Here is a 23,992-nt window from a genome sequence, read left to right as displayed (position 1 = left end):
ACAGCAGTGAAACATCATGCAGTGAATCATCTCAACCATGAAGCCTGCATTCTCAGCCAACAACAGTCAGGCCAGCCTGTAGAGGCCATTGCCAGACAAAGGATTTCTCCCCAATGGCACCATATTCCCTATGTAGTGCAGTACTTTTGACCAGAGCCCTATGGGTCCTCTTCAAAAGTAGTGCACTAAATAGGGAATAGGATGCCATTTGGAACGTAAAGAGAGAGAGAGAGACCCACGAGTCCATCCTACTCAGTCTCCTACCTCCACATGATATCACCCCTGCCCTAGTCCCACACCACAAAGCATCTCAATGCAAATGACTCATTTCAAAGCAGACGCGGTACAGCAAGACACAATTCAGACACAACTTGGATACAGCTTCATTTTATTTACACTGAAGGCACAGAGCATTTGTTATGAACATTATCAATAAAAAACAACAAGAGACAGTAAACATTTTCAAGCATCGGTGACATCCTCTTGCATGTATTTCTTTCCACACAACAGAAAAAAAATACATCAACATATTTCATATCTAATAACTCTGTGTACCCAACATACAACAACTACAACAGGTAACACAGCAAAGACTGTACCTCATAACAAACACACACACACACGTCTGCTTAGAATACTGGATTATTTCTCAAAGAGCCACCATTTACATAAGAGTACTTTGTTACATCATTTTTGTTTCATCAATAAAAGCTTCTTTACTCCTACATTTTGACAGATGTGTGGACCAAATGAACAAAATGGAAGTGAATGACAAATATTTTTCTCGTCATGATAAATAATAAAACTGAAATAAATGCCTGCATTTTTCTCTTAATTTTTTCTTCACCTTGCTCTTATGAATATCATGTATGTACTTATAAACTACTTTCAAAAATACTGTGAGGGTGTGAGTGTGTCTTCTGTGTGTAGGGAAATATGCAATAAACAACAACAACATCATCTTTCTGTGTTGTATTGATGGAGTTTGGTGCAATAAAGTGGTAACAAAGAAACACTGTACTTTAATGACACGTTAGATAAAAAAAAAAAACATAACTTGGAATTGATTTGGGGTCTTATTTCTGTTCATGAATAAAATACATAGAAGATGACTTCCGAATGTATTGCAAAAGCATGACTTTGTCTTTGCTGTATAGAACAACTGAATCACGGCCATTGTTATCTTAAACAAGAAAATTGTTTTGGTCCTGTACAAGGCATTACAGAAAAATTGTCTTCACTGCGTGAAAGACTTGTACTCACAAATATAGTGGGTACCAGCATTAGTGGAAGCAGTTGGCATTGTACCATAATAACAAAGCAACCTTACAGTGCAAAGAATATCTATCCATTTTCAAATGCCTACATTAGAATGTCAAAGTACTTGGGATAACAGCTCTAGTCGTTTGTAGACAAAACTTACTTCACACGAAGATGCACTCCCTCACTCTCAGCCACACAATTGGTCCCTGATTCATCAACTACTTGTATAAAGCACGGGAGGTTGGTGGCACCTTAACTGGGGAGAACGGGCTCGTGATAATGACTGTAGTTGAATGGAATCAAATACATCAAACACATGGTTTCCAGACGTCTGATGCCATTCCATTTGCTCCGTTCCAGCCATTATTATGAGCTGTCCTCCCCTCAGCAGCCTCCTGTGGATTAAAGTGAATAAAGCTAATTGGGCTCTGACATCCTTCTCTAAGTTCCCTTGATGTGGTCCATGTCAGACCCACACAGAGACATACCATTCTTCACAGTCATACAGAGTTCGGCCCATTCCCATGCTTTACCCAACTTTAGAGAACATCACAATTTTTCTGTCTCCAATAAGTCCTACAGTGCATCTGGAAAAGGCACCTTATTCCCTATATAGTGCGCTACTTTTGACCAAAGCAGTGCACCTAATAGGGGAAAGAGTGCCATTTTGGACACAGCCCTATTCTCCAGAGTGCGCTTCCAGGTCTGCGATGAGAACATTTCCATCGGAGTCTGTGGCCTGGGAACTAGTATGTCTGTAGTACGCGTTTCCCAGGGACGGCAGTCTGCGGAAGCGCGTCATGTTCCTCTTGTAGACGAGCCAGAGCACCGCCACCAGCACGGCGAAGATCAGCATGGCCACCAGGACCGCGGCTGGGACGACACTGTGGTGCAACCCTGGAAGAGACACAGAGGGGTGAGTTTACTGGACATTGAAGGCTCTGTTAGTCATGGTAGAGGCTGGTCCCAAGATACCTTGAGTTGCCAAATTATTAGAATGTGCATGAGAAAAACAGCATAAGTGTTAATAGCCTCAATTAAACACCTACCATTTAGTGGCTCCACTTCTACCTCAGGGATCGTGTCTGCAAAGAAGACGATCTGTTTAACTTGACTGATCTATAGAATACACACATGTACACTGTACAAACGCATAACACAAAGCTTTGTCATAATGGCAGTTGGAGGCTAGTGAGAGGCTGCGTTTACACAGGCAGCCCAATTCTGATATTTATTTCATTTATTGGCAAAAATATCTGATTTGATTGGTCAAATGACAAATTAGTGGCAATAGATCAGATTTGGGCTGCCTGTGTAAATGCAGCCAAAATGTCTCTACTCTACCCGAGTTAGTTTTGCAGACAAAGCCCAGTCTGTCAGTGCACTGAGAGAGGAGCCACATCCCATCAGACACCCTGGTGGACACACAGGTGTCTGCCATCAGCAGGCTGGGGTCTGAGGCCTTGACGTTCCAGTTGGAGTAGTCCATAGGAGAACCATCGAACCATGCCATGGAGCCCGCTAAATTGGACCGGACAAACAGATAACATGTTTAATAAAGAAGTAGTGAATTGGTCCATTCGACCCCTCTCCTTCCACCCTTCAACTCTGCCCCAGGTCATTAGTGTTTTTCCCCCCACAGTGCTTCTATCAACTCAGCAGGTAAAGCCCTAAGTCAATAAATAGTATCAAAATACCACTTGAAAAATGTGAAATTCATTATGTTTCTAACCCTATTAAGCTGTGTCTTATCCCAGTTCTGTCCGTAGCACTTACATTGTCTGTCTTTTGCCAGCTGTTGGTTTATATTGTACGCCAAACCAGAAAGACTGCTTATTTTGATGAAAAGAGAGGAAACTTGGGGAAGCATGTGCTTACCGTCAGTGTTGAAGAACATCCCCAGCCAGACGGTTTGATGTGGGAAGCCATACGACCACAGCTGCTCCAGAACGAACCTGTTTTCCATCTCTGTCTGTATGGTCAGGACCTCTGACGTGTTCGCTGGAAGAGGTAAAACCCCACCAAACCTTCATTATTACATGTGTATTACTGAGCATGAAGAAGGCAGTTCTCTGTGAATGTTTTGCACCCTCAGATCTATAGCTACAGTACAGTATTAGCTACTAGAATGGAGGTAATACATGGATCCCATAGGGGGAGCTCTCACCAAACATAACATTTTGGACAATTACAACAGGGAGTCATCACAAGGAAACTCCCATAGAGAGAGATCCATTAAATCCTTGATCCATCCTAGCATGAGACCGACTGTAATTGACTCCATGGTGTACTGGAGACTTACCACAGTAGGATGAAGTTGCCGAATGAAGGACAATTTTGCAATTTCCCCTTATGGGTTAAGGTTCGAATTTGGGCAGGGGAACCTGATCCTAAATCTGTGCTTGAGGGCAACATCTGCCCGAGAGTTCCTGTACCTTTGTGTTTGCAGTGCTCTCTGGCCTCCTCCAGGGTCAGTCTCTGGACCACGGGCTCAAAGTTGTAGCAGCTGGCGCCAAACCTCACCCACGTCGATGGACACACAACCTCATAGCTGGTGAACGCATTACTCTCTACGGGAGCACATTTAGAAAAGCAGTATTGTGCATTTGAAACTCTTGAGGAGGGACTAACGGCACAGGAAGCTTTAGTAGCCAGTGTTTTACAATGTACTAGGACCCAGCCTATACTCACTAGGTGGCGGGACATGGCACAGGGCTCCCTGGAGCGGCATCTCACAGTCAGCCCTCCTCCAGCCCCCGGTGACGTCCATGTACACACAGTCCCCCAGGATGAAATCCTCATCATCGGCCGCATCCCAGTGAGTGAAGACCGTGTCACTACCATCAGACCACTGGTAGTTGATCCCATCCTGTAGGCCATACAATCACAGGCAGGGAGGAGGTGACACACACTCTTAGGGTGAGCCTACGTTGCTAAGGCGGGTTGCTAAGGGAGAGGACGGAGTTGTAGATCACGCCATGCAACGGGGCAGAAAGAGTAGAGGGCAGCAGGTGATGTTAAAAGGTTCGGCTCGAGGGAAGTGTGGTGTTTATATACCAATGTGTCTGGCATTGTGTAGAGCGCTGTGAATCAATTCTCTCCTTTCCTGTCCTCATTCCATATTTCACGAGTAAGACATTCCTTGAGTCTATGGGATTCTTGGATCCACATGTTGTGAGTGGCTTAGAATTCCTCCCAGCCGGCCCGGCGGTTGAGAAAAACTACTCCCATACTGTGTTGAGTGAAGCACAGAAATGCGCCCCAAATGGCACCCTATTCCCTACATAGTGCACTACATTTGACCAGAGCCCTATCGGTCTTGGACAAAAGTTGTGCACTATAAAGTGAATAGGGTGTCATTTGGGATGCACACATAGTTATGCATGGGCTGTGGGCCAGGAGGAAAGCTCTGGACAACTGCAGTAACGGGATAAGTTACAGTGTGACAAATATCTCTGTTTGTCACAGGATATCAGCTATAAGACATATATTGGTACATAAACACCAAACATACAGCGCATTCAGAAAGTATACAGACTCCTTGACTTTTTCCACATTTTGTTATGTTACAGCCTTATTCTAAAGTTGATTAAATAGTTTTTTCCCCCTCATCAATCTACACACAATAAAAAATGGAAATATCACATTTACATAAGCATTCAGACCCTTTACTCAGTACTTTGTTGAAGCATCTCTGGCAGCGATTACAACCTCAAGTCTTCTTGGGAATGATGCTACATGGTTGGCGCATCTGTATTTGGGGAGTTTCTCCCGTTCTTCTCTGCAGATCCTCTCAAGCTCTGTCAGGTTGGTTGGGGAGCGTTGCTGCACAGGTATTTTCAGGTCATTCCAGAGATGTTCAATCGGGTCCGGGCTCTGGCTGGGTCACTCAAGGACATTCAGAGACTTGTCCCGAAGCCTGTTTTGGCTGTGTGCTTAGGGTCGTTGTCCTGTTGGAAGGTGAACCTTCGCCCCACTCTGAAGTCCTGAGCGCTCTGGAGCAGGTTTTCTTTAGAGATCGCTCTGTACTTTGCTCAATTCATCTTTCCCTCAATCCTGACTAGTCTCCCAGTCCCTGCTGCTGAAAAACATCCCCACAGTACGATGCTGCCACCACCATGCTTCACCGTAGGGATGGTGCCAGGTTTCCTGCAGATGTGACGCTTGCCATTCAGGCCAAAGAGTTCAATCTTTGCTTCATCAGACCAGAGAATTTAGTTTCTCATGGTCTCAGAGTAGTTTAGGTGCCTTTTGGCAAACTCCAAGTCATGTGCCTTTTACTAAGTAGTGGCTTCCGTCTAGCCACTCTACCATAAAGGCCTAATTGGTGCAGTGCTGAAGAGATGGTTGTCCTTCCAGAAGGTTCTCCCATCTCCACAGAGGAACTCTGGAGCTCTGTCAGAGTGACCATAAGGTTATTGGTCACCCCCCTGACCAAGGCCCTTCTCCCTCGATTGCTCAGTTTGGCCGGTCGCCCAGCTGTAGGAAGAGTCTTGGTGGTTCCAAACTTCTTCCATTTAAGAATGATGGAGGCCACTGTGTTCTTGGGGACCTTTAATGCTGCAGACATTTTTTGGCGTCCTTCCTCAGATCTGTGCCTCAACACAATTCCTTCTACCTCATGGCTTGATTTCTGCTCTGACATGCACTGTCAACTGTGGGACCTTATATAGACAGGTGTGTGCCTTTCCAAATCATGTCCAATCAATTGAATTTACCACAGGTGGACTCCAATCAAGTTGTAGAAACATCTCAAGGATGATCAATGGAAACAGGATGCACCTGAACTCAATTTTGAGTCTCATAGCAAAGGGTCTGAATGCTTATGTAAATACGGTATTTCTGTTTTTTATTTTTAATAAATGTGAAGAAAAAAATCTAAAAAGCTGTTTTCGCTTTGTCATTATGGGGTATTGTGTGTAGATTGATGAGGAAAAATGATTGAATCCATTTTAGAATAAGGCTGTAACATAACAAATTATGGAAAAAGGGAAGGGGTCTGAATACTTTCCGAAGGCACTGTATTCATATAAGAGTTGTAGAAATGTGAATGCGTGTATGTAAATAGAAAGTGCCCAAAATGGGACTTAGTCGGCCTACTTTTGATTTGAGGAGATCAGATACATTTGGTTATGATATGGTGCGAACATGCTGTGAACAGTCGCCAAGATGAAATCCCCATGCTTTGAAAGAAAGACATGGACTGGAGAGGGAGAGAGCGACAACATCCGAGTAAACAGACTGTCAGATGCACGTGGTCTCCAGGCATTTCTATACTTACAACATTACTTCATTGTGGCCATGCTGTTTATAAAAGACCTCTAGCTAGTGCTCTTAGCTGTTTCCTTGCAGTGACGTAAATCTACTACACACACTCCTAACATCATCAAAGGTCAATTCATGCCACAGACCAACTTCGACATGCTTGTTAACGAGCATTATCTTCACACGCACACGCACACACGCAGCCTAGGCAGGTAGCAGTACTCAGCGGTATAGTATAATACATACGTCTTGACTATACAGTCCAATCCAGTGGGGGAATGCCAATCTATTGACAAGGACAGTAAGGAAAGCCTGGTGGAAGGGGTCGGTAACGCTCACCAGCTCAGACTCAGACTCTAAGCACATATGCAGCGCCTCGTACCAGCTCATGTTGCCACGGACAACCCTGTATCTGCGGTTCTTGTACTCAATATTGTCAGGGAGAGGGTGGAGGTAGGAGTGGGATGGGGGTTTAGTTGCGTCTGTTGCAGGGAAAGAGAGAAGGGGAGAGGAAACGATAAGAGAGATTGTTCCATGAGGAAGCAAGGGCGTCGATTTGTCACGAAATCAACAGAAACACTCATTTCAATGTTCAACCATTTCTGAAGGATTTCTCTCAGCGAGCTGACTCAACGGGGTGATATTTTGAGAGCACAAAACAGGAAGCTCTAACAGTTTCATTAATGATGTAATACAGACATGATTGGTAATATCTCAGCTCTGTGCTCTGAAAATAGGCCCCAATGTGTCTGAAGGAGGGTGAGTACGTGACACAGAATGCATGAGGACAGAGGGGAGTCCTACCTTGGGGTTTCTGACAGACAAAGCCATATCTACTTTCTGTGCACTTCTCGTCAAACCACTTCCCTGTCAGGTGGAAGTTGTGGCTGTTGGAGAGCACCGTGCACAGAGGATCGTCCCCGCCCAGGGGCCCGCTCAGCCACTCATCCTGCAGAGGAGGGGCGCCCACACACACATGCACGCATACACACACAGAAAGGTACACAGACACACACACGCACCCCCCCCCCAATCAATACACTATACAGAGAACATCACCAAAGCACTAAGACAATATTAGATGTTTCATTTAACCTCAAATCTCCGTTGAGGAGGTCTTACCGTCAGAGGGTTCTTGGGTTCTACAGGGGACCAGTTGGTGTAGCTGACAGGTTTCCCATTGGTCCATTTCATGGTGTCCTCATCCCGTAGACCAATCCAAACGCCCACTGTCCTGCCCTGGAGCAGCATGGTGATGTACGCTTGCTCGATCTCGTCTTCGATGGCGACCAGCGTGCCTTGGAAAGAGGAGCAGATAGACTGGGCATCTCTCCAGCTCTTCCCCTCCTCAGAACTGTTGGGAAGGTGCAGCAGGAAACACTGCCAGAAGACACACAAAACACAGGACAGAAATCTAGCAAGGTTTTGGTATAGTTCCACCAACTAGATTTTTCCTTGTACGGTGTGATAGAGAAATTTCGTATTTAACTTATCTATTTGATATTAATGGTTAAAAATGAATATTTAACTAATAGTAAGACATTTCTGTCCTACTATTGTCTGTGTTTTAATGGTCTCCACTCTAGTTCCCTGCAGCTAATCTGGGCGTACGGTCACCAGAGATGGCTTGAGCTGACAAATGAGTTAAAGACTGCATTACATAGACAAGAACGTGTTTTACTAGAGATAGCTTAGGAGTAGAACAATCCCTCACTGTCTCAAAATCATCCTTGCATCTGGGAACCTAAGCCAGGGTGGGGTTAAGACAACAACCCACGTGCAGATAACGACAGGATGAACCCAGAGTGTCTTATGATGCTCCTTGGTCTACATGAGGAGGGTTGAACAAACCATGACGGACCATTGTCAGTGTCAGCTATATATAGTACTCTGCATTTGTGTTAAGGTTAGGTTACTCGGTCCAACACTCAAGGCTGGGGGGGGGGGTCGACCAGCCTCCTTATTGCAATAATTAATCAATATTAAATAAAGATGATTATTTTAAGAAATGACCAAGTCTCTCTCAGTACTGAATCTCCATGACAATGGTCAGATGGACAAGAGAAACTCAAATCAAATCCAATGTTATTGGTCACAAGCGCCGAATACAACAGGTGTAAACTTCCCTACGAGCCCTTTCCCAACAATTCAGCGTTAAAAAGTAAGACAAATATTTGCTAAATAAAAGAGGAAATAGTAACACAATAAAAACAATAACGAGGCCATATACAAGGAGTACCAGTAATGAGTCACTGTGCAGGAGTACGAGGTAGTTGAGGTGATTGAGGTAATACAGTATGTACATGTAGGTTGGGGTAAAAGTGACTAGACAATCAGGATATAAAATAATGGGCACTAAACTATACAAACTTCCATTCAAGCCCATGCAGAGGCTTTGAAATGAATAAAAGGATGCGAGATGAGGTGAACCTTGTGTCCGAAGTAGAGCCATCTCTCTGGACAGCCTCCGATGTAGTGAGGCTCTCTGGGAATCTCCACCACGGACACGGTCCGGCGCTTACATACGTGAGCATGGAGACCGCCACACTCACCCACCGACCACTGACCTGTTGGTCACAACACGTCAAAGAGAAGTCAGTCGTGGTGTGTGTGTGTGTGTGTGTGTGTGTGTGTGTGTGTGTGTGTGTGTGTGTGTGTGCCTGTGTTCTCACCTGAGATAGAGGACATGGTCACACACTGTTTATGTTTCACTGGGGCATCATGGGAACTTCCTTCTGCCCAATTCTGATAATCCACAGCGGACTCATCACTCCAACTGCACACACACACAAGACACAGACACACACACACACACACACAAACACACAAACAAACACACAATCCTATTACACCCCCTCACACTAAAGAAACAGCATAATTCATTGAGTGTTAGGTAAAATACAGCATTCCATAAACAAACAAATAAAACACTTACCTGAACTCTTCCCTCACGAGGTCCGTGGACAGCCCTATCCACCAGTCGGTCGACCCCAAAGAGAGCTGAGAGAACCAAGAGAAGAAAAGGAATGCTTAGCTCACTCATTCAAGGCCTTTTACCATCCTCGCTCCAGTGAAGGATCAGCCATTCAGCCTCTTTCATGCCACGAGAGCCCGTTCAACCCCTCTCCTCGGCCTTGGCCCCAGCCTCTGCTGTTTTATCCACAGCTCTGTCCTTTTTACAGCCTTCAAAAGCCTCTCCACCAGAGGGCCCTTCAGTCTGATCCAAGACGCTGTGCTGCAGTGAAACAAGGCCCTTTATTTTACTCCTGTATGCGAGGGCACGAATGTGCGAACGTGTCGGCGTGTGTGTTTGTACGTGTGTGTAAGAGAGAGAGTGAGGGAGGGCACTTGTGTGTGAACTGTGAATGTACGGCCGCGTGTGGGAATGAGGGCGTTCGCGTGTGAACCTGTCGGCTAGTGTGTGTGAACTCGTGCCGGCTCGTGTGTGTGTGTAAGTGTGTGCATGACTGTGTCGGCATGTGTGTGTGCGTGTGTGTGTGTGTCTGAATGTGTGTGCGTTAGTGTGTGTTCACTTGTGTTGGCCCGTGAGCGCGACTGTCGGCACGTGCGTCTGACTGTGTGCGTTAGCGCGTGTGTCGGCCCGTGTGTTAGTGTGTGTGTGTGTGTACAGACCTTCCCCATGCGCTCTCTGATGAATCGGAGCTCCTCTTTAGAGTGGACAGACAGCAAGTGGGCGCCCATCATCATACAGGCCAGGTTAACATCCTCCCAGGGAAAAGGCTGCTTGGCCAGCAGATACTCTGCTCCTCTGTAGAACACCCAGGGCTCGTTCTCTACAGGACAGAGGAAGGTTACACAGTCACAATCACACAGTCCCTCTCAGAGTTACAACTGCAATTGATAGCACAAATAAGCATATAAATAAATGAAAAACAACTCAATAAAAAAACGTCAAAAATGTTAAATATGACAAAATACATAAAAAATGACTACATTTACTTACGGTCATTATACCAGTATGGTTTGTTGAGCTCCATACCTACGAGACAGATAAGACAGATATTCTTAGCGATAAACCTTTAAAATCTATAAGGATAAATCAATAAGCAACTTTGAGATTTCAAACGTTCCATACTCGATAAAGGCAGCCCCACACCTCTCTGACTTGCCTAGTTAAATAAAGGTTCAATTTGGGTTAAATGCGGAAGAAACATTTCAGTTGAACGGATTCACTTGTACAACTGACCAGGTATCCCCCTTTCCCTTTACTGTATATACAGTGCCGTTGATGGTGGAAGAGGTGAGTTTCCCCCCTTACTATCCCTTACAGAAAAACCACATGGATTCACATGAAATGCACACGTTGTCACATTAACTTCACATGAGATCACATGAAAACATGTGTTTTTTCCTGTAAGAGATGTACTGTAGGCAGAAAGGCTTTACATTAATCCAATCCATTAGTTCTGAAAAGAATGATTACCTCTGGGAACCTTGCAGATCCACTCGTGCTTGGTGTCGCAGGGCTGTGGCAGGAGGGTGTTGGTCAGGTCACTGTACACGGCACAGCTATGTCTGTCATCCTCCTCGTTCTTATCCTCTATGAAGGAGGACACCGCGGGGGTCCCATCAGACCACTCCCAGGCTCCTGCTGACTGGGGGTCTCTCTTATTCAAGCCCACCCAGAACCAACGACCCTCTGTTCTGAAAAACAGGAAGAGGAGTAGAGGAGAGCGAGACAGAGAGAGAGAAACAGACAGACAGACAGACAGACAGACAGACAGACAGACAGACAGACAGACAGACAGACAGACAGACAGACAGACAGACAGACAGACAGACAGACAGACAGACAGACAGACAGACAGACAGAGAGGGGATAGATGACATAATGAATAGGAGTAAATCTACAATCACAGGTAAAACTAGAAAAGGTACAGGTATTTCCTGAAGAAAATGTGTGTGCTTGATTCCCTGGGACAACACAGTATTATAAAAAGGGGAAAACAGGGGTGTAGGCTGTGAAGCACACTAACTAACCCATCAAACATGGAGTGGAGGAGTCCTTTGACAAAGACCTGCTCCTTGTAGTGGTGGAAGCTGGCCAGCTGAGCTCCTAGAGCCTGGCAGAAGAAGTCAGCGTCTTCCCACGACCGCTTCATCAGGACCTTCTCACTGTGGAACGCCTGAGGACCACAGTCAACAATGGCACTCCGTCGCCTAGACTACAGCATCTCCTTATCTGCGTTGGTTTTCAAGTGACAGCTAATGGGGCAACCTCTATTATTTACAGAATTAGAGTGATCATGTCATACTCTCTCACAGTGGAGGCATAAGAATTGCTTTTCACAACAAGTTAATAACTGAGGAAGACAGGAGAAATATAGGAAAATAGATATAGGAGAAGAGATAGAATGGAGAGGGGAGAAGAGAAGGAAAGGCAGATGACCTTGTAACAGTGGAGCAGGCCGGAGTGTGATTCCCAGCCTGGAGGACAGGGGGCGTAAGCGTCAATATGGACTGTGGGGAACAGGACCTCCTGGTAACCACTGATGCTCTGTTTACACACTGACAAGGCCTTCTGGGATTTGCAGTCCTTCACTTCCCAGTGACCCAAGGCCTGGCCGCCTGTCATAGCCACACAGCCACCTGCACTGACTAGAGAGCGGAGGAGAGAGAGAGAGAGAGAGAGAGAGAGAGAGAGAGAGAGAGAGAGAGAGAGAGAGAGAGAGAGAGAGAAAGAAAGAAAGAAAGAAAGAAAGAAAGAAAGAAAGAAAGAAAGAAAGAAAGAAAGAAAGAAAGAAAGAAAGAAAGAAAGAAAGAAAGAAAGAAAGAAAGAAAGAAAGAGAGAAAGAAAGAAAGAAAGAAAGAAAGAAAGAAAGAAAGAAAGAAAGAAAGAAAGAAAGAACGAAAGAAAGAAAGAAAGAAAGAGAGAGAGAAAGAAAGAAAGAAAGAAAGAAAGAACGAAAGAAAGAAAGAAAGAAAGAAAGAAAGAAAGAGACTGAGCTGTGAGAAACAGATCCACAATGCCAATCTAAGCATGCATTGGTTAGAGTGTTGGCACCACAGTATTTAATTAACTAAATGATGGGAATTCTACTTCAAAGTCGTGCTGCCATTTCACCATAGCAACAGCATGATTAATGATGCTCTCACACTGACTGAAGGAAGCTGAGATTGTCAAACCTAAATTACACTTCAACTCATTAATCATAGGCAGCATCCCAAACGGCACTCTAATTCGGCTATTCCCTTCATAGTGCACTACTAAAGTAGAGTACTACATAGGGAATAGGGTGCCATTTGGGACTTGGCCGCGGTGTGAAGTGAAGTGAAGTGAAGGGGGTGAATGAAGGACAGTAGACAGCAGACAAGTCCACCTGGGGCTAAACTAACCCACAACTCTGTCTGTCTGTCTGTCTGTCTGTCTGTCTGTCTGTCTGTCTGTCTGTTCTGTCTGTCTGTCTGTTCTGTCTGTCTGTCTGTCTGTCTGTCTGTCTGTCTGTCTGTCTGTCTGTCTGTCTGTCTGTCTGTCTGTCTGTCTGTCTGTCTGTTCTGTCTGTCTGTTCTGTCTGTTCTGTCTGTCTGTTCTGTCTCAGCCCTATTGTTGTCTAAGTGGAGCTGGTCTGTGTGATCGAGACAACATGCCAGCGGGGAAGAGAGGGAAGACTGTTGACAGTGGAGTGCGAATAGAGGCAACATCCTAGTTCTCATAAATCCCTCGATCCACTACGACAAAACAGTAGTGTTTACCAGGGAGACTATTGTTGATTGACATCGAGTAGGTTGAAGTTTGTCTCTGTCCACTGATCCAAGGTCAGATTTGTTTCTCTGCTCAGCCCACACCACCACGTCTCCCTTCCCTACCTGGCTGATGCCTGTTCCAGTTTGTATAGAGCAGAGGGAGGGTGGATCCGTTGTGTCCCCCCAGCCAGCTGTACTCTCCATGGTTACCCTGGTCCTGTAGGGCCGTCCAGTAATATACACTACCGTTGGTTCCCATCTCATTTACCAAGCTGTTCAGAAAGGCCTGCTCAAACCTGCCATGGAGAGAAATCAACAATCATTCATAACAATGTATTCTTGTCACTATGAAATATGGGAGTTCCCATTTGTGGTGCAGTGTGTAATAAATGATTAAGATGAGAAGTCTGAGTCAGAAATCAGACCTGTTTTCCACTGTGACCAGAGGAGCCTTGCAGTAGTAACCCTTGACAGCGTCTTCATAGCTCTGCTCATGGCTCGTCACCATGTAGCAAGAGTGGCCCTTCCGCTTCCAATCCTGCCGGGAAGACATACAGATGTAGGATGTTAATTTGAGCCGGATTGCTACAGTAGGAAAATAATCATGCACAGCAGCAGGAAATGTGAATTATTATGTGGATTATAATCAATAGACATTGTTTGTAGGGGTTGATCCATCCATTTGTTAAGGCAAGTAAAGTCTGAAATTAAAGTGGAAATTACGAACTTCAGAAACCTTTTTTAACCCTCAAACACACTACAAGTTTGCATTTCCTGCTGTGCAGGTACATTTGAAGGGACAAAAACGAGTGATCAAATTAAGATCCTACACCTGTATCTCAGTTAGATTAAATGAATAAAAATAAAAATAAACATTATATGCTTGAATGTTTCTACTGCAGACACCATGCAAGAGTGAGAACAGCCGAGACAATGTGCTGAATATACTGGAGGAGGTAGACTTGAGGTGGGAGCCAGACTCACACATTACTCCACACAGACACCTGAAAAGAGTTTGGGCCAGTGTACAAGAATAGCAACAAGCTCAGGAGAGCCGGCCAAGCTGACTGGATTGTGTTACACTCCAAACATTCTGGCAGTAAGAGCCGCATAGTTTGGAATTAGCAGTAGACGGCAGTGGCTAATACAAGCAAACACACGTGGAGGATTGGGGTTAGGGGAACGGGGCGGTGGGGGGGTTAGGGCTATGACTGGGCCCATCTGTTAGGACGGGAGGGGGCTTGAGGGGGACTTTTGGGAAGTGTCTTAGGGACAGGAAGTAGTGGTGTTTTGACGAGTGTCCTACGTTTCACTCCCACATCGCCATACACACTTGATGACCAACGGCAGCCAACACTTGCCGACATGTGCGTGAGGAAGGAATGTCCACTAGTTCCTCCGCGAAGGAGATTCTCTCTGCATGTTGTCAAATCCCTTTCCAACTGAGGCCATTATCAATCAACACAGCTAGGGGTGACTGTGTGAATTAAACAACACGGCCTGAAATCAACCCAATACAGTCACTGAAAAAAGTCTTTATTCTGTGAAGTCCCACATTATTTTTGTGTCCATTGATACTGCTCCTCCAGGGCTATTTCCTGTCCGTTTTAGGACATGGTGAAACAGTGAAACGGCCCTTATGAGTCAATCCGCTCATGTCCTCGTAAACAGAGGTCACAGCTCCACATGACAGTCTGACAATATGTCATCTAGCTGTTGAATCAGCTCATTGTACTGAATGCAGAGCAGACTCGCCCTAACCCGGGATCTGAACCCAACCAGGATCTTTTCACTGTAACGGTAATGCCTGGGTATGTAGAACGGCACTATTCTGACCACACTGCTCAACGTCAGCACTTTCCACTCCACAGAACCGCCGTCTGACAAAGGTTGTATGGAATCAACAATGCATGGTGCCATGAAATAAGTTCTTCTGGAAACAGTTGAGTTAAGAATGATAAGAGCGCTATGTTGAATTTCAATTTCACCTTCCGTGGATATGGCAGCTATAGCATTCTTCTGCTCAGGGCTAGGACGTATGCAACGATGATAAGTTGTAGGGTTTCTTATTAGATCATCTGGGTGTGTGTGTGTGTGTGTGTGTGTGTGTGTGTCTACCTCAGGACAGCCCTCGTCCCATGTTCCAGTGGGGTGTAGGGGTAGTAGTCCTGCTCTCCTACACACTGCAGGGAGCTTCTCATCGCATGGTGCCAACAGCCAGTTCCCTTCCTAGGACGAACACACACACACACATTTGAGTAATTTACTATATTCATTCAAATAAAGACGATGAGCCAACCACAGACTGTAGTCATCAGTGAAAAGGATTCAGTTGGCTGTACCTTTACGTCCGTCTTGGCACAGAGCTGGCTGTTGCTATGGGTAGGATGGTGCGCGTGCCAGAGAGTGAGGTCGACTGGGGAGCCGTCAGACCACTCTACAGCTGAGGACGATAGCTTCTTTATCAGGCCGATCCACACCTCTGAGCCAGACCCTGAGACTACAGTACACACATACACATAAATATACACACATACACAACATACTTAGTTGTTTTGTCAACATTTCAAAAACAACTACCGGGAAAGACAATACCCTCCCATGATCCTTTATGATGTCCACACTATCCCAGAACATAGAACACCACCATCCACCACATAAAGTAACTAACATCCATACTAGACTACAGAACCCCAGATCCAGGCTCACCGTTAGCCAGCAGGCCCAGCAGCAGCTCTACCTCAGATAGAGAGTGTAGGCTGGTGAGGTTGGCCCCTACGGAGTTACAGGCAGCGGAGGAGTCCTCCCAGCTCCCTGCCTCAGCCTCTGCCAGGGCTTTGTAGCAGTAACGGTTGTGGGCCAGCCAGCCCTCGGAACACACCGTGCGGTAGTACTGCCAGTTATCTGGGGGCGGGTGACGGAGAGGAAGAGAGACGAGAGATAACGGTCCAATTCAGCACAAAAACATTGGCGCCTGTCATTCTAAGATTCAGGGGCAAAGAGAGAAAAAGTCCAAGTATTTGGTATTGGTATTTTATTAGGATCCCCATTAGCTGTTGCAAAAGCAGCAGCTACTCTTCCTGGGGTCCACACAAAACATGAAACATAATACAGGATGACATAATACAGAACATCAATAGACAAGAACAGCTCAAAGACAGAACTATATACATTTTTTTTTAAAAGGCACACGTAGCCTACATATCAATGCATACACACAAACAAGTAATCTCCCATTGCCGCTCTTCCAAGTGTCGTTCATCACTCTGGAGAATTAGAAATGAAAGAAAGCTGTAAACGGAAGTTCGGTCCTAGGTGGAAACATTCTCAAATGGAGGTGTACTACTTGAACTTGTGAAATGAGAACACACATTCTCCATTTTAAAAAAATGTCCAGTGTCATGTCTACTGAATCGTAAACAACATATGTTTTCTGTTACAGCCCTGTTATAGCCTAGCGTGGAAGGAGCCGAGGTCAAGAGTTCACGTTCCAGGTGGGACCCAGCTGTTGAGCTGTTAGCTGAAGCTCCTCTCCCATTCCATCCGTAGAATCATTCAAAACAACACTGGAGTGACTCAGAACTTCTACTGTCACCGGAATAAATAACAAGACTTCTACTAGAACTGGAATAAATAACAAGAACACTATCAGGAAAAACCAACCGAGTTGTGCCCAAATGCTGACCTGTTAGGGAAGGTTTTTCAGTACCATTCAACAGTTCTTGTTGGAGAGAACATCGTTTTGGAACATTACAGGTGGATAATTCACCAGACGGCTCTCGAGCCAGACAGAAACAACTGAGTCATGCGTATCAACCAAAACAAACAGCCAAACGTTGCTCATGGTTATGCAGTTTGACCTATTAGAAAGGGCTGTTCAGAACTGTTAACAAGTACTAGTTGGAGACTGTGTATAAGAATATGACAAATGGGATTGCTCACCAAGCCCTCTTGAGCCAGACAGAGACAGCTGATTCAAGTACCAAACACAAGCAAACTCTGTGCATAAGTCCCAAATAGCACCCTATTGCCTACATAATGCTCTACTTTTGACCAGAACCCTATGAGCCCAGGTCAAAAGTAGTACACATATAGGGAATAGGGTGCTATTTGGGACGCAGATTAATAATTCCCTAGGCCCTAGAGCCAGACGGACCATTTTATCAATGTTTACATGTAATCACTTCCTATAAATTACAATGTAAAGGGGTTACTGTGAATCTGACAGTACCTTACAGGCAACTCGTTGGCAAGTCAAATTCTGTACTTCATATAACAGTACTCCTACTGAAATATAAATACGGTATCAAAGCAAGTACTGTGCAATAACATACTGTAAAAATAAAGTGAATGCTACTGTAATCTGAATTAATTAATGAATGAATGAATGGATGAATTAGTGAATTTCATTGAGGGGAGGGGTTTCTATTTCACAGTACTTTACATTAGCAAGCAGGTTGGCTGCTAAGTAAAGTGTTTACACATTACAGTATATTAATTTACATTTGGTGTTTTGGAACATTACAGGTGGATAATTCACCAGACGGCTCTCGAGCCAGACAGAAATGATTCTACGGATGGAATGGGAGAGGAGCTTCAGCTAACAGCTCAACAGCTGGGTTCCACCTGGAACATGAACTCTTGACCTCGGCTCCTTCCACGCTAGGCTATAACAGGGCTGTAACAGTCAAAACTGTTCGCTGCTCTGGCACCCCAATGGTGGAACACGCTCCCTCACGACGCCAGGACAGCGGAGTCAATCACCACCTTCCGGAGACACCTGAATCCCCACCTCTTTAAGGAATACCTGGGATAGGATAAAGTAATCCTTCTAACCCCCCCCCCCCAAAAAGATATAGATGTACTATTGTAAAGTGGTTGTTCCACTGGATATCATAAGGTGAATGCACCAATTTGTAAGTCGCTCTGGATAAGAGCGTCTGCTAAATGACTTAAATGTAAATGTCATGTAAATGTTTTATATCACTTACACTTCTAGAGGCCTTGACAAAGGCTTCCAAACCGGCAGCGACTACAGTGCAAAACAGACCAACAGGACAAGGTTCAAGACTTGCTGCCACTCCAATCTGTCCCCTACTGTATCTGTCCCCTACTGTCCCCTACTGTGGGGCACTATAACAACATAGGAGTTAAACTGCTACAACATTCTCACTTCCAGGTGCAACAAATATAGCCTATTACAAGGCACGCCTCAAAATATGTTAATTAGCCAGAAACAACAATACCATGCACCCACTAGTGGTCAAAAGGTTATTGGCGCTCCAAAGTTTAGGTACAGTACCGTATTCTGTGGGTAGGAATTACAGTACCATTCGAAATACAGCAATTCTATGCCCCCCCACAACATTTTCACACATTGCACCATCATTTACAGTATGCTGCAGTAAAACATTTCAGAGTATTTTACTGTTGAAAATACCCCAAATTACCGTATAATTTACAGTTTTCCGTTACAGTGCAGATTATTAATAATTTATTGTAGTACAATTGCTGAGCACTAAGGCAACAATAGACTGAGCGCCAGTCTGTTTGTGCTATCACGCCAACTCTCTGTCACTCATTGTCATGACAAACACTGTTTTGCACAAACAGATATGGGACCAGGTTAGGGCCACAATATGAAACATTTAGGACCACTGACGTCTTACCTAGAGGCTCAGCTCTCCTGGTGTCATTGGGGGTCTTCTTACAGATGTAGGGTAGAGCAGACTCACAGGACAGACTCTGCCACTGGTGCCCCCCCGAGGCTGAGTTATACACTCCACACTGCCTGTTGTCCTGCAGAGGGCTGGATGACAGGCCTGGGAGAGACCAACACGGGTTACGGGGAGTTACAGGTAGAAAGGGAGAAACGTTGGCCTAGTTTCAAACACACATTTCTGGCTCCCACCACTGCTACAGCAGGAAGTTCTTTTTTTAAATATTTTAATTTTTTATTTTTTACCCCCAATTTCGTGGTATCCAATTGGTAGTTACAGTCTTGTCTCATCACTGCAACTCCTGTACGGACTCGGGAGAGGCGAAGGTCGAGAGCCATGCATCCTCCGAAACCCAACCCAACCAAGCAGCACTGCTTCTTGACACAATGCTCACTTAACCCAGAAGCCAGCCACACCAATGTGTCAGAGGAAACACCGTACACCTGGCGACCTGGTCAGCGTGCACTACGCCCGGGCCGCCACAGGAGTCGCTAGTGCGCGATGATACAAGGATATCCCTGCCAGCCAAACCCTCCCCAACCCGGAGGACGCTGGGCCAATTGTGCACCACCCCATGGGCCTACCGGTCACGGCCGGCTGCGACAGAGCCTGGGCTCGAACCCAGATTCTCTGGTGGCACAGCGATGCCTTAGACCACTGCGCCACCCGGGAGCCTCCAGCAGGAACTTCTTGGTTCACACCGCTGAGATCCAAATGGACTGGCCAGAACGGCCAGAAACTCCACTTCAGAGGGCTACATGAAGCTATTACATATTATTACTAACGCCAATGCTGTTCATTCACATCTTAAAGAAGGAATCTGGGCCTTGGAGTGGGAGTGAAAAGGTTGGAGAGCAGCCCAACTCTCTTACCTGAGGTGAAGTTTACCAAGGCAAGAGGAGCTCCATCAGACCACTGCCACCCTGTTCTCTCACTCAGGTGGTTCAGTCCGATCCACACCATCACTCCCACGTTAGCCAACCGCTCTGAAAGACACAGAACCAAACACATGAACACCACTAACTCTGGGCAAAACGTCTTGTCCTTTCTCCAACCTGAATAAGCAAAACTATGAACACAAGTCCGTTTCAAGGCATAATACCGCACCCAAGAGTTTATAGTTTATACAGTATGTGTAGCTCAGACCAAACCACCCACCTTCTCTCCTTTCCTGACTAAAAGTTCAAATACAGTTTTACATTTTCAAATAGAACTATTAAATACAGTGATAAAATAGTTCAAGAGACGAGTTGTCCTACCTCTGATGTACATCTGTTCAGTGAGGTCAGTGATGCTGAGTAGACTTCCTCCCTGGGCCAGGCAGGAGGAGTAGGCCTGGCTCCACGTCAGGATGGTGTACAGGTTGAACTGGTAACACGCACGGCTCTCCTGGTTCGAGTCCCAGAACGTATCGCAGCCCAACTCTGAAGGCAGAGACAAAGACAGACATTTGAATATTATCATGGTTATTTTGTTTCAAAGAAATTCGATCAAACCCCACACTGTACAACAATACTGTTGTGTGTGTGTGTGCGCATGCATATGTATGAGTGTGCATCACCTTGACTGGGACAGAAGCCCCATTTCTCATCCTGGTCGTATCGACTGGTGGTGGCACACCAGCGATGGTGGTCCTCGCGCCCCTCTGCCGTGCACTCCGAGTACCACTTGTTGTTGTATTTGAACGGCAGGGCACAAGGCATGCCGTGGGCATTACCCAACAGCGTGTGGATCTCTACAGAGAAAGACATTGTCATTAGCCCCTTCTTTGGGCTCATTTTCACGGTCATATAGTGAGCCAGTCTGTTCGCTTTCTTATGTAAGTGATGATTGGCATTTGCATGGCTTCATTAATATCAAACCAACTGTGTCTCAATGAAACTGTCTGTGTAGAAAGAGGTCAGTCAGTACATGTCACTACTATAATATACTAGGTATGCTAGTGATGCGCGGGTTGACTCATAACCCGCAGCCCCCTGCGGTTATATGCGCAGGGCGGGTGGGTTTAGTGTCATGCAATATTGTTGGTTAAGGGCTTGTAAGTAAGCATTTCACGGTAACGCGTACACCTGTTGTATTCGGTGCAGGTGCCAAGTAAAATTGGATTTGATTTGATAATAGCGTATTGTGAGGTCCCTGGCAATTCTCAGCCCTAACACCAAATGTAAACAGGAGTGGAGAAATATGATTTATTTCATTCAGCATCTTGAGAGAATGAATGTGTGGTTAGGAACCGTCTGTAAAGGTGCTATCTTTATCAGCATAATGAAAGCTGATAGTATTTCAACCACATAGAATATGCATCCAAAACTAACTGAAATCTTATCAAAAACATGTTAGGTCATTTTAACAGCTTTTCATTTTCTTAAAACCGGTCAAACTGATTTAATTTAGAAATTCTGCAAATTGCATTACCTCCCCGGTCCCTAAATGTCTTTGCTGTCCAAGAGAAGCAGGAACGAAAGAGAACAGAGAAAACAAACTTTATCGATGTCAACTACATCGATAAATTCTATAAATGTATGCCATTATTCTGATGAGCAAGGGTTTATTTAGTCTTCTAGGGCAACAAGTAATGAAAGAAGAGAAGCTGCACGTATCTAATTACAGACAAGTTCGTTGACTGACAAATAGTCTACCAAAATTGAAGGAAATTATAAGCAGTAACATATGCCTATCTAAAAAGGCCCATCAAAAAAATCGTTCCACCTTCTCTGACTGTACAGCGCATTTTCAATATTGCGGGTTAGGGTCGGGTGGTTACGAATGGGTTGTTATCAATTGCGGACGGGTGCAGGTGAACAAACAGTCTACCCCGGGGGAGGGGCCGCATCACTAATGTTTACTACTTACCCTCATAAGGATAGGCACATGGCCCCTCCCCCGGGGTAGAATACCTCCTCCACTGATGATAACTGGCCCTCTTGACCACCACCAGGCGTCCAGCCACAGACAGCTTCAGCTGGGATGCCCCGTACAACGTATTCCCATTGCACCTCCACCACAGGGTCCGGAGGGGTGAGTCACACTCGAAGGTGCCCAGGGGCTGGGTGGAGTCGCTGATGTTCAGGCCCAGACAGAGGCTGCTACCCAGATTGAAGAGGCGGTGGCGAGACACCCACTTCCACAGCATACGGCGGGTGGGCCTCTCACAGCTCTCCAGGACCAGGTTAGAGGAGATGCAGCGCTTCAACTGGGTACTCTCCAAGATGAACAGACCCTTGTCTGGGAATAGAGGGATTGATGGATGAAAATGTAGGGTAGTGGTGAAGAATAATAGCATATTCTACTGTACACTCTACTATGCTCTCTCTACGACACTAATATTGGTGTTTGTGCACTAAAATGACCTGTCTTAAGGCTTCCATATGCTTCGGTTCTGCTGGACCGAACGTGTGCTCGCATACTCTCTTCAAAGACCTTTGCTTGAAAAACGAGAAAAAGTACTGTTTGTCCATCTTGTAGCCGTAGCCAGTAAACACTTCCTCAAAACAGTCAAGATATCTGTCGTTAATTTTGACGTTTTTGCCGAGATCTTAGTTGCGAACTAAGTTGTTTGGTGCAGTATTCAAGTAAAAAAATGGCACGAATACGAGTAATCTATTGTTTAATGGCAACAAACACTTTATTGAAGAATCCCTACTGCTGCACATTGACCGATGAAGAGGCGTAGACTTCGGCTCCGAACTTCGGCTTGCCTCGAGTAAATGTTTTGTGTGCACGAACAGCCGAAACTGTTCCGAACTGTTTAACGTTCAGGGCCCGTCCATATCATTCTCCTATACACATGTCTGAAACAAGCGTGAATGTTTATAGGCTGCTAAAATGTATTATTAGTCATATGCATAATAATATTACTATAACAACATTACTACTAGCCTCGACTGTCATATCCGATAAACATTTAAAAGTCAATGAGACTGGAGACCCAATCAAACAACATGTCTGAGCCTGTTTCTCTCTCTCTGTGTGTGTGTGTATGTGAGTCTAGTTAAATAAAAGGTTCAATTAAAATAAAAATGTGGGTGTGTGTCCTCCTGTCATTCCTTTTTTTTGCATAATTTCATGACCCAATTTGAGCTATTTCCTGTTTACACCAGGGAAACCTACAGTTGCTATACTGTGCAAACAGTCTATCTATGATTACCTTTACCTGACCCGAATCTGTCCGTCCCTCTACCCATAACAGCATCAATGTTGATGTTTTATTCTCTCTGACTTGTCCAATCTGATTCAGAAGCCTGATGGTCACATGATGAGTCAATTCATTAATTGATCATGCATAATATGGACAACGTGTTCTTATTACGAAATCATTTTGCAGTACTTCCAGTCCAGATTACACAATTTAACTACCTTTTCTTATATTGTTTATTGTATTTTTCCATAATCGAAACCGAGGATAATACAACGCATCTCGCCATGCATCCAGCGGCGCAGCGCTGTAGCCTACACATACAGTATACCACACTTGCATACACAGTGAAACAATCGAGTTTTTCTTATTGTAGACTTTCTTGTCCTGACTTGCATGACTGACCTATCATTTCTAATTCTATAAAAACAACCTGGATAGTAGGCTACTAGTGGACACATGTTGATGTTCGATGCAGTCCGAGCTGAACTTACTGTAGAGTTCGGAAAGATCTTTTTTCTCCAACACCACATCGTCTTCAGTCACACAGTCGCAGTTGTTCACAAACACTATTACACAGATTAACAAGAGCACTCCTAAAGATTCTGTACAGCGTGATAAATATATTCTCATTTCGACGACAAGTTGCGGGATAAAAAGTCAACAGTTCCGTGGTTTCTCCTGAAGAACTTTCTGAAAGTTTGGGTAATCGCAACGTCACGGCCCAAGGTCTCTGCGGGGTAGTAAAGGAAGCATAGCCTACATTTCTTCTAGACCATTTTTGGGCGGGGGTCGGCTTTTATGGTTTTTACACACGTTTTAGAAGAACATCGATAGTCTATTTCAAATAATACTCAACAATAGGCTTACATAATTTACACTGGCCGACAATAAATGAAAACAT

At 45.1% G+C, this 23,992-nt stretch overlaps 1 protein-coding gene across 4 annotated transcripts; it reads right to left on the bottom strand.

Annotated features, from left to right (window-relative positions):
- Positions 1 to 371: 371 nt before the first annotated feature.
- On the bottom strand, positions 372 to 23,952 carry LOC106575164 (secretory phospholipase A2 receptor). Of its 4 annotated transcripts, none has more exons than XM_014151421.2 (29): positions 23,583 to 23,939; positions 22,304 to 22,378; positions 21,807 to 22,178; positions 20,515 to 20,688; positions 20,213 to 20,377; positions 19,826 to 19,939; positions 18,903 to 19,055; positions 15,943 to 16,137; positions 15,576 to 15,733; positions 15,352 to 15,462; positions 13,659 to 13,771; positions 13,357 to 13,529; positions 11,939 to 12,147; positions 11,530 to 11,675; positions 10,973 to 11,193; positions 10,493 to 10,528; positions 10,162 to 10,322; positions 9,464 to 9,528; positions 9,201 to 9,304; positions 8,959 to 9,095; positions 7,651 to 7,908; positions 7,333 to 7,477; positions 6,868 to 7,010; positions 3,955 to 4,132; positions 3,699 to 3,833; positions 3,142 to 3,264; positions 2,608 to 2,784; positions 2,313 to 2,348; positions 372 to 2,160 (listed from the first exon to the last, which is right to left on the bottom strand). In XM_014151421.2, exons 1-29 carry the CDS (start codon positions 23,719 to 23,721, stop codon positions 1,943 to 1,945), a joined length of 4,434 nt encoding a protein of 1,477 aa, XP_014006896.1. In that variant the 5' UTR covers positions 23,722 to 23,939; the 3' UTR covers positions 372 to 1,942. The 4 variants fall into 4 exon arrangements, 3 of the variants coding, with proteins under 3 accessions (XP_014006896.1, XP_014006894.1, XP_014006895.1); XM_014151419.2 differs by having other exon boundaries at positions 6,775 to 7,010; positions 23,583 to 23,937; XM_014151420.2 differs by lacking the exon at positions 22,304 to 22,378 and having other exon boundaries at positions 6,775 to 7,010; positions 23,583 to 23,928.
- Positions 23,953 to 23,992: the final 40 nt, after the last annotated feature.

The sequence above is a fragment of the Salmo salar genome, chromosome ssa17 (genome assembly GCF_905237065.1).
Source record: "Salmo salar chromosome ssa17, Ssal_v3.1, whole genome shotgun sequence".
NCBI lineage: Eukaryota > Metazoa > Chordata > Actinopteri > Salmoniformes > Salmonidae > Salmo > Salmo salar.
The sequence above is the reverse complement of the archived record's forward strand: the minus strand, read 5'-3'. Positions and strand labels throughout refer to the sequence as shown.

Coding starts and splice junctions, on each gene's coding strand:
- LOC106575164 (XM_014151419.2), bottom strand. CDS start 23,721: ATGAGAATATATTTATCACGCTGTACAGAATCTTTAGGAGTGCTCTTG. Junction 11,194..11,529: donor CTCCACTCCATGTTTGATGG/GTTAGTTAGTGT, acceptor CCTGTTTTTCAG/AACAGAGGGTCGTTGGTTCT. Junction 10,529..10,972: donor GATCTGCAAGGTTCCCAGAG/GTAATCATTCTT, acceptor TCTGTCTCGTAG/GTATGGAGCTCAACAAACCA.